General features: G+C 30.0%; 1 protein-coding gene across 1 annotated transcript; it reads left to right on the top strand.

Moving 5' to 3' along the window:
- The first annotated feature begins 1,315 nt into the window (after positions 1-1,315).
- On the top strand, positions 1,316-3,702 carry LOC112728267 (pentatricopeptide repeat-containing protein At2g45350, chloroplastic). The gene has a single exon (XM_025778335.3). The coding sequence runs from the start codon at positions 1,633-1,635 to the stop codon at positions 3,517-3,519; it is 1,887 nt and encodes a 628-aa protein (XP_025634120.1). The 5' UTR covers positions 1,316-1,632; the 3' UTR covers positions 3,520-3,702.
- The last annotated feature ends 12,243 nt before the right edge of the window (positions 3,703-15,945 follow it).

Below are 15,945 nucleotides of genomic sequence, written 5' to 3'. Positions count from 1 at the left end.
TCAGCACTCCATCCATCTTTGGATCCTCAACCTCAGCCAACACTCCCAGCATTTCTCCAATGAGTATACCTGTCTCTTTATCCATGAAATCGTGTGGGATGCCATGTACTTGGATCCAAAACTCCATGAAGTCATGATCTACTTCGTACACTAATTCGTCCTCCCTCCATAATCTAAGGTTGACCATATTTCCTCTGACATTCCATGGCCCATTCTACATGATCTGCAGCCCTCTCCTTCTATCTTTAAAGCTGAACAACATTTTCTTCGAACCTATATCAGTGACTGCTACACCTTGTGGATTTCCCCACATTCCTAGAAGAGCGTTTTTGCATGTTTTAAAACTTATTTCCTTGTCACTTATTATCTTACCCACCACATTTAAGCACTCTTTCTTATATCCCAGCTCTCCAGGCTTGTTGAGCTTGATTACTTTTCCTTCAATGCTGCTCATAATGTGTTCTGCTCAATATATTTGTTGTATTTTGCAGATTTTTTTGAGGTTTGAGAAAGGACAGAATAAGAAGATATTTGTGGATATTGGTACTGGATGTAAAGACTCCCTATTGGAGAAGAACCTGTAGTTTTTAGATGACTCTCCTATTGAGAGAAGAAGAGCTTCCTAGCAGAGCAATTACCACGAATAAAATAGTTTCAACTTGAACTTAAATCCGTCCATAGGTTTTTGACAGCCTTACCATTTTTCACCAGTAGCCATAATTAAAGTTAGAGAAATTCAATATCCTTTGGGATTCAAAAAATTAATAAAATAAAATTAGATAAAAAAAATAAAAAATAAAAACATGGCATGATCAGGAGTAAAGACCAAAACTATGAAAAAACAAGAGTAAAGGCCGAAAGGAAAAACCAGCCAGAGCAAAAAGAATAATTCTTCAAGATGGAAAGGGGAAAAAATGAAGAAAGTAATTTATTGTTTCTTATATATATATATATATAATTAACTATGATAATGAGAAGAAGACGAAATTTGAATACAAAAGCTCCAGGTTTAAAGAAGAAAGGAATTGTGAAATTGTAGATTTAATTACCTTTTCAATAAATACATTAAACTTGGGAATATTTGTGCACTTCTTACAATTTTCATTCAGGAATACTGATAGTAATATCCTATAAGCAAACACATTATTACAAAAAACTATCCTAGTGTATTCAGCGGGAAATTTTTTAACTTGTAAAAAATATATCCCAAATTCCCAATCACCTTATAAAATTTTGTAATTTCTTTTTTGTTATATGTAGAAATTAAACTTATACTTCTATTTTTGGGTCAGAACTCAGAAATATCTTGTACACTTGAGTTCATTAATTTTCATATAATTAGAAGTAAAAATATCTAAGCAGCCATTGATGCTGACAACGATAACAACATCACTCTCTTCCCTCAAAACAGAGATAACCTTATCAAAGCCATTATGGCATTATCCAAATTGGAACCCCAAAGAGACACACATATGCTTGAAACAACACTGCCATTGCTAAACCTCCATTCATGAACCAACAACGGAAACCAACTTCAAAGTTTTCATTTTCCATATACAAAGTTTTCCAACTCAAATCCAACAAAAACAGAACAGAACAAAAGGAAAGTATCTTCAAATTCTGAGTTCATTGATGCTTGTGTGTGCTTCTTCTTCTTCTTCTTGTCCTTCACATCAACCATGGTCCTCTTCCATTCCCACACTCAACTTGCTCCCAAAATGCACAACCTCACAACACGTGAAACAACTTCATGCACGAATCACAACAACGGGTCTCATAAGAAACACTTCTTTCACCACAAAGCTGGTTCTCACATTCATCTCTTCACCTCACGCGCCACTCGTGGAGTTTGCACGTTATGTGTTCTTCAAGCACCATGCAACACAGGACCAACATGGCGATGACTCTTTTCTCTGGAACGCTGTTATAAGGTCTTATTCCCATGGTGGGCGTGACCCAAGGGGTGCTTTGGTTGTGCTCTGTTTCATGCATGACAATGGGGTCAATTTGGACAAGTACTCGTTTTCACTTGCTCTCAAGGCTTGTTCCCAAGTAGGTTTGTTGAAGGAAGCAATGCAAGTTTATGGGTTGTTGTCAAAAACGTATCTTTGTTCTGATGTGTTCTTGCAAAATTGCTTGGTTGGATTGTTTGTGAAGTGTGGCTGTGTTGAGCTTGCGCGCCAAGTGTTTGATAGAATGTCTGAACGAGACGCTGTTTCTTATAACTCCATGATTGATGGGTATGTGAAGTGTGGGGCGGTTGAAAAGGCACGTGAGTTGTTTGATGGAATGCTATTAGATGAGAGGAACCTGATTACTTGGAATTCAATGATTGGAGGATATGTAAGGTGCGGGGATGGGTTGGATATTGCTTGGAGTATGTTTGATGAAATGCCTGAGAAAGACTTGGTTTCATGGAACACTATGATTGGTGGGTGCGTGAAGCATGCGAAAATGGAGGATGCTCAAGCATTGTTTGATGAGATGCCTGAGAGAGATTCCGTCAGTTGGGTTACTATGATCGATGGTTATGCGAAATCGGGTAATGTTGCTGCTGCAAGGAGCTTGTTTGATGAGATGCCAAGTAAAGGTGTTATTTCTTGTAACTCCATGATGGCTGGCTATGTTCAGAACGGTTATTGCATTGAGGCTTTGAAGCTGTTTCATGATATGAGAAGGGCAACAAACATGTTACCTGATGATACCACTTTGTTAATTGTTCTTACAGCAATTGCACAGTCAGGGCAAGTTGAATTTGGAACTGCAATACACCGATATATAATAGACAATGGGCACTCTCTAATTGGTAAACTCGGGGTTGCGCTGATTGACATGTACTCAAAGTGTGGCAGCATAGAGGAAGCTATCTCAGTATTTGAGAACATTGAAAGAAAATGCGTAGATCATTGGAATGCTTTGATTGGTGGGTTAGCGATACATGGAATGGGCGAAATGGCATTCGAGTTTTTCATGGAGATGGAAAGGCTTTCTATTACACCCGACAGTATCACATTCATCGGATTGTTGAGTGCTTGTGGACATGCTGGCATGTTGAAGGAAGGACTAATATGTTTTGAGCTTATGCAGAAAGTGTATAATCTTGAACCTAGAGTGCAACATTATGGATGTATAGTTGACATGTTTAGCCGTGCAGGGAAAGTTGAACAAGCGAAGCAATTCATTGAGATGATGCCAATTGAACCAAATGATGTAATTTGGAAGACTTTGATCAGTGCTTGTCAAAATCATCAGAATTTCTCAATAGGTGAGCCTGTAGCTAAGCAATTGGTTCAGCTAAGTTCATGTACTCCAAGTTATGTGCTTTTATCTAATATTTATGCAAGTTTGGGCATGTGGGAAAATGTTAAAAGGGTTAGGACAGAGATGAAAGAAAAGAATTTGATAAAGGTTCCTGGTTGTAGTTGGATTGAACTAGAGGGATGTGTTCACCAGTTTTCTGTACATGATAGGACACACCATCAGGTTAGTGAGATTTATTCATTGTTAAGTAGTATGTAAGTTTCTAATTTGGAGCTAGTTCAATTTGGATATTGTATGTATGCCTTAGAGATTGACTTGTTGATAACACAAGATTAAGGGGTAAAATACTCATATACATAATAAAAGGACAAATCTGGTATTAGTCCAAGTACAATAATTGGGAAACAATTTAAAGAATCATGCTTATTGTGTTTTCATTCACATGTTGGAGTGTACTTCAGTGGTCTTAATATTCCCTTTTAAGAGCTTAGCGAGTCAATGGCTATCTAATATGTGCTTGAGTGGATTCAGCTACATAGTGGTTTTAAATCAGTTCATCGTCACAAAACAGTAAAACACTTAGAGGTAGTATATTTTAAAATGGATTTTCTTTCAATAATTCTATGTCTACAGTGCATACATTAAAAAATAAAATAAAATTATAGATGTAAAAATTAAGCAATAAAATTATATATAATGTCGATTAAAGTTGGGGCAATTGTCAAAAACATAATGGTACGACCCTTTCTATCAATTTAACAATCGTGTTTTGATGGGTGATTCCGTAAATTTTCTATAAGTGCTCTAGAGTCTAAAGTGTTTGTACTAATGGCTATGACGTTGGTGAGAAAATTAGTGCTGGATACTTGGATTTACCTAATTTTTTAAGTTAAAAAAAATTATCACAAAATTTTCAAAGATTTATTTGTACTTTTCTTTTTTATTAGAAATCTATACATCCATCGCAAATTTTTTATGACCTACTTATTCTATTACTAAAAAATTATATTCAAATGCACTAGCCAATATGCAAGAAATTACACACGAACTGAACACCAAAGCTAGTTCAGTAATTCTACAAGGCTACAACTACAACCAGTATAAAGTATAAACTACGCAGTTTACATGGAAAGCTATAAATCTTGGCGGAGATTTACATATAGTTTGTTTTCATACGAAATTGATAGAATAATTTAATAAATTTAATTAAATTATGAATTTTTGCAATAATTTTTTTTTGGCTTTTAGCCTAAAACTAAAACAAGAGGGAAGCCAATTAAAACATGGGCTTACTAAATATAATTTGAGGCTAATAGACAGTAACAAAGCCCATATTTAGAAGCCCGTGAATGGCCCAATAATAACCCAGCCGGGAATGCTCTGGTAGGGATGATAACGGGTAAGATACGGGATACTTTTCTGCTCTCCGTTTCTATCCTCAAATTTGTTTTTCAATTCTCATCTTTCGATTTATGCCGTGTGAAAATATTGTCTCCTATCTCTATTTCTTGTGAGCTTTCATTTTCTATTGATCTCATTTCTTATCTTTTTATATTGACTAGTGTAGAAATTGCGCTTCGCGCGAGTCATGTACATAATCTACTTTATTATATTTATAAATTATTTACTTACAAAAAGAGAGATTTTTAATTTTAATATTGGATTTATAATAGTATTTTTTAATAATATGTATATTTTGTCTGTTTTTTTCATACAGAAATCACAAATCGAAAAGTTCGATCTGTAAATTTTAATTTTTTAAAATGTTTAAAATGCAAAACCTATCTTTGAATTTGTGATTTTTAGAAAACTTATCCTCTGATTTGTGAATTTTAATTTTTTTTTTAATTTTTAAATCAACAAATCGGAGGTAACTATCTCCATATTAAATTAAAATACATCACTTTTCTATAACTGAGAATAATACAACAATAATTTTCATATAAAAAAAATTAGCCACAAAAAGATTATTACATATTTGTGAGAAAAATTAATTTACTTGGTATATAGATATATTAAGTAATATTCAATTTGATTACTTAATAATTTTTTTTAGTAACTTCTAATTTAAGATAGATAATACATACTTAATTGATAATTTTTAAAGGAAAGAGCATATATTTTAACAAATATTATTATTTAAATTTAAATTATCTTTTTTTACAAAGTAATTACCTAAAATGCTTCACAACTTTCATATAAAAAAATTTACAAATTTAATAAATATCAATATTTATATATAGAAGTATATTAATTAAAATCGCAAAATAGCAATAAAAATTTTTTAAAAAATTTAAGATAATTTCTTACTACACGCTATTTAATCTTTTCAAAATATAGAATGCATTGAGTGATTTTTTGTATAATATTCATAAGAGGTTAAAAATTATAAATACCCTTTTTATAACAAAAAATCATGAAATTTGATATCCTACACTAAATTTATGTTATTTCACAAACTACTATAACCAATCCATTTTATATGTATAAAATATTAATATTGATATTTGATACAAAATGAATGAGGCCTCAAATAAAAAAAAAAGGCTTAAAATCATTATAATTGTATTTCATTGGTTGACCATATAAAGATAATCAAGGTATATCACCACTTCTACTTTCCTAACAAAAAAAATTAACCTAAAATCTGATACGTTTGTCTATTAATTGTTTTAGTCATTTTAAATTCTAAAAATTTATTATTCATGCAAACGTTTTTTATTAAATCAAAATGTCAACATTTTTAATTATTATAGCAAAAAAATATTCTAAAATTTAAAACACTATAAATCATCAAATTATTTTCACATATAAAACACCCAATTGATTTTTCTTTAAAAAACTCATTTGCCTATAAATTAGTAATAAAATATATAATTGACTTTCTCTAACAATAATTGAAGTATTTTACATAACATACTGAAAATACCAATAAAAAAAATATAATGATCAAAATTAAATTCTCATGTTCTCCACATTTAAAATGACACCAAAACAGAGAATTTATTCATTCAATAAAACCATGGCCTTCACATTCAACATGATTTATCAGCATCTCAACAGAAGTTACATGACTTGTTGTTTAACTGAAATCAATTGAAAATGAAGTTATGAAAATAATCTTGACTTTTGGTCTGTAAATACGTGGGTTCATGGAAACAAAAAGTCAAAGAGTTATCCTCAACCTTCTATTACTTTTATAGGTCCAATAACAAATACAAAACTATAACCTGTCTTTGCTGTGACCTACAAATGCATATTTATCAACCAAACCTAAGCATAACATATATATCCTAAATTTCTAAGTTACCATTTCGTAGTTCATGCTTTTAGGCTAAAATTACTTTAATTGGAATTATTCAACTTTAAAGTAGTACAATAAAATAATAAAACTCAAAACACTTTAAAAGTAATAACAACAAAGAGCACAGAACGTACCCAAAAAAACCAAAAGTAAAATAAATACACACTTCTATAAAGTAAGATAAGCAAAAAGTATTTATCTAAGACCCTTCATTAACAGTATGAGAAACATAGGAGATTATCCTACATGCTAAGAGACTACTTGCTTTTCTATCATTAAAGAAGCAAGTTTTTATTTCTTAGAATTGGTCCTCTTACTTATTTGTTAGAATTTTTGTCTTTACTGCTGCTGCTAAAAAGACATAATATTAATATATAGAGATTTATATAAGTAAAAAAAAAATTGATGTCAAAAACCCTTACAAAATGAGTATATTTATGTCTAAAATCCCATATTTAGTCAAATAGATATAACACATTTCTAAGATGAACTATGAAATGCATTTTAAGGTTGAAAATACCACAAATTTTTTTAATCTCATGTCAAGTGTATTTTTGAGGGACCAAATTCCTAATTTGATCTTTAAGTAACTTAATAATCTTCTTATAATGAAAAGCACACAAAAAATAAATATAGAAATTTTGATGGTCCATTAAACTTGAAAGCTTTTCAAAAAATAGAATCACCAAGACAAAATTGTTAGTAAAAAATTTTATCACAAAATAGTAACAATCCATAATAGTAGAAAATTTGAATCCTGCATCAAATTGATTCAAAAACAGCATTAATATCGTAATTAAAAAAAAATAGAATAGGTGAAAAACAGAAGAATAAATACATCAACGAAGAAAGCATCATTTTCTTGGGTAAGTCTTTGATGTTTTACCTAATATTTACCTCTAATATTTTATAAAATTCAGTAAAGCATATTTTATTATAATGAGCACAAATTTTACAAACTGCCTCTTCCTTTGGAATATTAGTCATAGTCATAACATTCTCAATGGCTAAAAAGAGAAGAATAAAAGTGAGGATGCATTAGGAGTTTAAAACATCAAATAAAGCTAAAATTAAACACTTATTTTTTGCCTTCTCTTCTTCAAGAACTAAAAATCCAAGAAATGTATCTGAAAAATTATCCAACCACATAAAAAAATGGATTTGCAAATTTAATAAAAAAAAAATCCAAGAAATGTATCAATAGCCTGAAATTGCCGCATATAGACAATAGAACAACTTAATGCACAAATGTTATCATGAAACAACAGAACAATTAAAATGATAAGGAATATGTAAGCTTCCCAATAAGAAAAAAATAAACCAATAAGTATTAAAAAAATCTGCAGTAAAAGATATCATCGATCGAAAATGAAAGCATGAAATTTGAAAAAGCAAAATTCGTAGTTAGCCTAAGATAAAAATAAAAAGAAAGATGAATTACCATGTGGATTGAAATTTCTCATCCTACTTCAATAGTAAAAGTCATTGCAATGGGAATATCTATTTTAATAGGTCATAAATCAAATCTCTATATATGTCAATGATAGATTAGATGACTAAAACTTACATGACATACCTTGTATGGACTGGCCTTTGATTTAGCAAAAAAATACAATAAACACAATAAAACATGATCTAATTCACATTTCCTGCAAAATGCAAAAATATTTCTTGCTATAAAAAAGATATAAAGAAGATGGTGCCTAGTGACTACAGCTTCTTAAAAGAAATTTTACATTTACATGTAAAAGCATATATATATATGAATTAAATTTTCAACACAAACACAAACCTTAATTAGCTCCGCAAAAACACTAAATGTCAGTGACATGGCATTTTCATCATAGAATCTGCTGGAGAGAAGAAATTTGTGATATAAACATTTCTATGAGTATCAAACACCAAATTTATAAATCGAAATAAGTATAGATCAAATAAGGCAATGATTAGAGACCAAAATTCAAATAAGAAATTATGCTTCAACATAGTTACTTGGCTATCACCTAGTAAAAGAAATTTTTAGCTTCAATTATATTTTTAAAACAAAGTAAAATAAATAGAAAATACAACACAAAATAATGAATATCAGTAAAATGAAACAAATTATTAATTATGTCATCCTGAAAACAAACCAAAAGCAGTAGCGAAAAGGTAAATTAGAATAGCAATACCATTTCAAGTAAAAACTAAGATATTGACTAAGTAAAAGATCTACAACATAATCTAGACATAAAACAAGATGAAAAAAAAATATAAGAAAAAACATATTTTCAAAGAACAATTGCAGCACAAATATTATTCAGTTAATTCCAAAACTAAAAAGTAAAACCATCAAATAATATGAATTAAGAGGAATATTCCAACTCATAAAAATAGCAGTCAAATGACAATGACATACTTCTGTGTTATGATAAAATTATAATAACAAATGGATTCAACATTTAATTTCTTAGTAATAACAATAGTATAGTACATATCCAAAGTTGATATCGGAAGTCATTTCTTTACTTTGTATTTACTTAATAATAGATCCACCTCGTTTTCCAATAGTAAGAAGCTTTGGATTCTCATGTTGTAAATAAAATAGGATTAATTGTTGCTATTGTAGCATTTACTGTCAGTGCTGGCTAATTTATTACTTCATGCTATATATTATAAAGCTTCAATGCATCATTTAGAAGTAAATATCAAACCTGCAAAAATTGCAAAAGCAGCTGAAATTAATCACATTGGTATTCTCCAAATGCTCTTCTAAATTCTCCTGTTAAAAAAGAAATTTTACAATATGAGATAAAAGAATTAATGGATTAGGTTTATTTTCACTCCAACTTAAACTGGTAAAATAAAGATATACCTTTAGGCAAAAGGTGTCAAAAAAGACATGCCTCATAGAATACATATCTTGGCAACAATTAGCTTTTATTTTTCCTTTTCAATTCTGTCTAGTTTAGACTTTTTAGAATCAAAAAAGAAATATTGACAGAAGAAATGCTTGAATGTTTACAACTATCAATGAGAAAAAATGAGAATAAATCAAATGATATTTTTCAAAGAAACCATCGACAACTTCAATGAGAAAAGAACCAAAAAAAAGGACTTTTACTAATAATATTGTCAAAAGTAATAATATTATCAAAAGTAATTGCTATAAAAATTGTTTCGTAGAATATAAAAAGAACAAAAAAAAAGAACTTTTACTGTTGACCATTCTGGGAATGGAAATGGAATTGTCATTTTCTTGAGATTTTAAATGAAGAATGAAATTGTTTCTAAATTTTTTAAAAGAAAAAATAAAATGGTTCATCAAAATTGTATGAGAAGGCACACAGCATATATAAGAAAGAAACAAACCATAATATAAAATTAGAGCAAACAAAGGCATAAATCAAAGCAAAGAAGCCCAACAAATCACCACAGAAAATTTCTAAAGTCAAATCCTTTTCCTCAAATCAAAATAAAGAATACACGACCTTACCCTAGTTCAAAACTAACAAAATACAAATTATCAACAGATATATTAAATCAGAAATTTGAACAAATGAAAAATCATATTTAAATTTTAAAAAACCAAGAAGAAACAAACGCCAATGCAACAACTTTTGGATTAACAAAGAATAAAGGGCAAAATGGGGAAACAAAACTAACTCAAATATATATTAAAAACTTCATAGCTTACGTGACTGACCTGGTTGTGATGAATAGCAGGCACAACCATGGATGCCGACCGCAATGCAGTCACAGCAATGGCAGGATTAGAGATAGCAATGAACAGGAGTCGCCACTTGAAGCTTCAGCTGCCACCACAACAACAGCAGCCGAACCACCAGCAGGAGCAGCCTTTGGAGGATGACTTGGCTTCCTCTTCGAGATAGGAGGATGCCCTATCCAATACAGCATAGCAACAACTGGGCCCAACTCATATACTTAGAATATATACTTTAGTTTTATTGCACCGTATCCGTGTTTACCACCTTCATCACGTAGAAGCACCCGGTGGAATGAGAGAAACAAAATGAAGGAATGAGAGCATGGGGCATTTTCAAATGATATATTCAAAAGCTTTTTTGAAAAATTTTACGCTCAGCTAATTTCAAATTTCAAAAGTTAAATCTTAGACAACATAAGCATTAAGGCCAAAAGGATGAAGAAGTTTTATGTCAATAGAAAATGCCCCATTACTCTCCATAGAAAAAAAAATGTTAGTATCCAACTCCAGCAAGACAAAACAACGATGCCAATATTCATTGGACATTTCAATTCATTTTGAATTCCAGTTATCATTCCATTGGAATTATAGAACTTCTGATTACCTACCTATATTCACAAATATTTTATTTGTATTCAAATAAAATAAAATACCTCCTTAGTGAACTGTCTATTTTCTTTCTCTTCCTCTCCAACTCCGAACTAAATCCCAAAACCTTGACATCCCACCTTAAGAATTATAGAACTAAATTCTTTTACTTGCAATCACTATCATTGCTAAAAGAAAAATATATCTAAATCTCCACTTGCAACATGGATGTCAACAACCCAAGTAATTTGAGATAATAATGTGAATCTTGGTTATAGTTTTAGCAAAACATATCAACTGCAAGTAAAACTCTTTATAGGATGAATATAATGCTTGCTTTGAATTAGTTCTTTTTAGAAGGTTGTGTAAATATAACATAAAATAGAAATAGTTGAAAAATAACAAAATACAAATTATTAACACATTGAAAATTATGTTTAAATTTTAAGAAACTAATTAAGGAAGAGAGGCCAATGCAACAACTTATATAAATAGACCAATGAAAAAAATCAGGTAATTCCAAAAACAAAAATTAAAGCCAGCAAATATTTACTCTTCTTTTTATCTCTTAAATTATTTGAGTACTATTTATTACAAATGCCAAATAATAATAAATAGATTAAAGTTTTTCTCCAAAGCTGCAAAATTGTCCATGCATCCATTAGAATTGGAGATGTTATTCTTGTTCATGGCTACTTTTTACTCTCTCAATTATTGTTGATATCTTTTTCATTGAGGTGTGGCTGAACAAAATTAAAGTTTAGATATAAATTTTCAACAAAAACATAACCAAGCACACATATCAAACCTACCATGTGTCCAGAAAAAATAGATAATCATGAGAGAACAAAATGTAAATTACACACCACGACCCAATTTTAAGCCAATCAATTTTGAAAATAAACAAAAAATCTTTCAAATAAACAGGATTACTTATAAATTGGCAATATTACATCATGCAATCATATCTCAAGGTCAATTAAAAACATGCCAAACTTGGAAATATTGGCTGGATGTAAAGAGAGACCCCACACTTCAAGACCTACAAAGTATGAAGGAATATAGATTAATGACATAGTTATTCATCACTATAAATGCATTACATGCTTGACTAAGCAATGGCTCCCTATACAATTACAGTATTAATCATAATTGTTTTTAGTTCTTATCGATGCTTTTAAATGATGAAATATATATTCTTAAAGACATATACTTAGTGAGATAATCGTTAAGCTTCAATTACATTTTTATAACAAACAAAAATAGATAAAAATAATGAACAAAAGAAAACAAATTATTAGTTATACCATCATGAAAACAAACCAAACCATGAAAAAATAGTAAAAAGTGAATTAAAATGACAAAGATAATTCAGAAACCACCTCACTTAGTCAAAAAGAATATCATGCACAATGAAGATAGTCACAATTCTAAGCTAAGAAAATAAAATTTATTTTGGATATATTTTACATTTTAATTATATTTAGAACAAACAATTCAACCCCTCAAACATTTAGCGGAAAAAAATAAATTTAACTATGGAGAACATACCTTCCTGAAATTAGTTATATTTGTCCCTCTTCTACCTAACACTTTGCTAACAGCAGTAGATGTGACCATCTCCATAGTTTATAAGGGAGGCAAGCTGAGTTTAAATGAAGATCCAACAACATGAGTTAAAACAGAATTAATCAGATTAACATAGAAAAGGGAGTAAAGTAGTTGTAAAGTATAAGAATGTATATATATAACATCGATAAAATTATATACTAACCCTCCATATAGCTTGTAGCCATACAAAGAGTGACACAGATGCTAAAGTAAATTTCTTTTTCTGAGCCAAGCCTTGGCCCTTGCTCCACTCTATTTCCTTATCCTAAAAATAACGATGGTAGCTAAGAATTAAACTAAAAATCTCTAAATCTTCAAGCTATGTTAAATAAATGAACACTTAAGGGACAATATTAAAATACAAATACTAATGCTAATATTAAAACACTCAACTTACTATCATGCATCTCATCTTAGTATATAAATATGTATGTCATATTTTGTATGTTATTATCTTACAAAATTTAATGTTATTATCTCACTTTTTCTTGTCAACTTATGGGAAGCACATGTAAATCTGAAACAAATTTAAAAAAATAAAAAAGCAAAAAATTTAAAAATAAAAAATAGATCCAAAATATTTTACATAAGTACTTTTTATTATGAATTTGCATATAGAATTTCAAACAAATAATGAAATTCAAGTCTAGATTTACAAATGTTTAGGAGAAGACAAAAGAATAATACCTCATCTTGTTTAACTATTAAACAAAAAAGGTCAAAAAATACGTAATCAGTTACCACAATTACAGGATTGAAGCAATCACTTTTTTGAATAAAATGCCCAACATTATAACTAACACTCACCAATTTAATCAAGGGCATTAATAAGGAAAGAATTTTTATTTTTCCTATTATATATTAGAAAAAATACATATTCACATATGACAAAAATAACCTAATCATCGCCACCAGGTCTCACCACGTTTTCATTAAACTTCCGGGTACAATTTTCTTTTTCCTTTATTTTTCCAAAACAAAATAATATTTAGAATGCAATCATCACAAAAAATTCGAATAAAACAAAGAAAACTAAAGATATATACCTCTTCTCACCTTCAGAAAGTGGCTTTTTCTTTGGTGTTACAAGGTCTTGTCTAGTTCATTCACAACCATATTCACTGACAACAGCAAAATTAAGTGAATTTCCTAAACATGATTTTAACTCCTAATTACTTGCTACCACGGCAAAAAAAAAAAAGATCACATAAATTTCCTAAACGTGTTGTAATTTTTTAGATATATGAAAACAGCCTTTTGGTAAAGTTTAAAGGTCATAAAAATACTTCCTCAGTTTCGTTGATTTCACATAAACACAATAATTTTGTGTGGCTATTCTAACTTTTAAAAGTAAATTACCTCTATAATACCGCCCAAGATAGGATATCAAAGCTCTCCGTTTTCATCACCGGTGTCATCATCTTGCTGCTAAGATTCCAGTCCTAAAATGATTGTTTTTTCCTTGGCCACTTCTGATGCTTTGAGAGAGTGACTTCAAACCACCAAAAGCTTGTCTCTGTGGCTCCACTCTTTTGTTGCATCATTCCATAGGTGTCATTGGCGAGGATAGGAGGCTAGCTCCACCATTGTTGACGTCGACATCTCATAATCTCTCTTCTTCAAGTGCGGCACGCCATTTTGAAGATATTAACATAAAAAGCCATATTCAACTTCAATTAGCGTTTTCAACCAATCAAACAATAAAATAAAGTATGTCCGAGCGAGAGAACTAACCATTCTTCATTCGCAGCACCCACCAGCAAAGAAATGGCTGCGACACCGTCCTGCGGAGGACGTAGCTCTGCGGATCGAACAGCGACGATGGACTCCATCACCGCCATCGCCTCATTCCTCTTCTTTTCTCTGTAGACTTAGCTTCCTTCTCTGTGACCATTGCTGTCATTCTCACCACCCTCTTCTCCTTCTTCCGTCGACCTTTCTTTTTTCGCTGTGGTTTACTTCATCTCTACAAAGTCGCTGGAGGGAGTCTTTCCCTTGCCAGCGCCAACTACTCCCTCTACCAAGACTTGCTACTCTTCTTCTCTCATCTTCTCTTTGCGTTTAACAATTTTTTTGGTCTTCTCTTCGCGTTTAACGTGTGTATATATATATATATATATATATATATATATATATATATATATATATATATATATATATATATATATGTGAGGTTAAGAATAAGCTGAAAAATGATTTTGAATTTGAAGTTAAATCAAACTCCTGCTAAATTGCCTTATTTACAGATCTGCTTTTGTTGCTTTGCCACGTGTCGATTATAGAAGTTAAACACTTGTCGAGTAATGAACCATGTACTGCTCCTATTATATATAGAGAGATAATTTATATGAAATTTCTAATTAAAAATTAAAAAAAATAAATAACATTGTATACAAATAGAGTATTATCTAAAATTGCAAGCCCAAAAATATAAAATAATACACTATAATCATATTGTATAAGACAAAGTCTTAAAATACAATTTTTAATCTAAAAAAACAATAATATAGATTGGAATTTGGGAGTTTTGGCTTCTGAGGTGATTGGAAAGTGGAATGGGTGCAGTGTTAATATTATAGAGAGAACGGAAGAGACTTTTGAAATTAGGGTCAGGTTTTTCAATATATATTATGTGAATGACTAAAAAATTTATATTAGAAGTAAATTATTAAAGATATTTAAGTAAGTTTAATAATTCGGGAATTAGCGGAGATCCTCGCTCGAGTCCCTATCTATGTCTCAGAAAAATTTTGTCCCCTATTTCCAACTTTGCGAAAAAAAATTTTCGCCTTCGGTGCCATTCAGGACAATTTTGCCATCCCTATGCCCTAGCATGATTCTCAATATAACCGCGAGTTTGTATTTATATTCTTATTTAATATAGTCTCCTCTCTTTCAAGCGTCCTCCCATTTTTAACGTCGTTTCAACTGTAATCCTATTTTTAAAACCAAATTCAAATGCACTCCTATTTTGTATATTTTATATTTATACCTCATATTTATCTTTTAATATTGATACAATTTATTTTTATATTTAAAAATATCATTTTCATATTATTTTTTTAAACACCATGATGTCTCTTCTTTAATAAAAGAAAGAAAAAAAATAATTTGTTATTGAATCTCAACAATCAATTAATAAAGTATCAATAAATAACAATTAAAATTGTCTAACTAAATATATTTTATTATTTTAAATGTTTATAAATGAATTTTTTTTCTCACAAACCAATCACATTTTTAAAATCTGAAAAAAAAAATAAAAAAGGTCATTTTTAGAAAATAAAAACAGAAAACGAAAATAAAAAATATTTTTATAAATCAATCAGCTTTTTTTTACAATAAATTTTATAAATTATTTTTTTATGGTATATTTAACCTATACTTTTAAGATACAAGATAGTAAATTTGTTTTTTACGCTTTTAGCCTAAAACTAAAACGAGAGTGAAGCCGATTAAAGCATGGGTTTAGGAA

This window comes from Arachis hypogaea, chromosome 12 (genome assembly GCF_003086295.3).
Source record: "Arachis hypogaea cultivar Tifrunner chromosome 12, arahy.Tifrunner.gnm2.J5K5, whole genome shotgun sequence".
In the NCBI taxonomy this organism is placed as follows: Eukaryota; Viridiplantae; Streptophyta; class Magnoliopsida; order Fabales; family Fabaceae; genus Arachis; species Arachis hypogaea.
The sequence above is the reverse complement of the archived record's forward strand: the minus strand, read 5'-3'. Positions and strand labels throughout refer to the sequence as shown.

What these genes read in the sequence shown, in the direction of transcription:
- LOC112728267 (XM_025778335.3), top strand. Translation starts at nt 1,633, where the DNA reads ATGCTTGTGTGTGCTTCTTCTTCTTCTTCTTGTCCTTCACATCAACCA.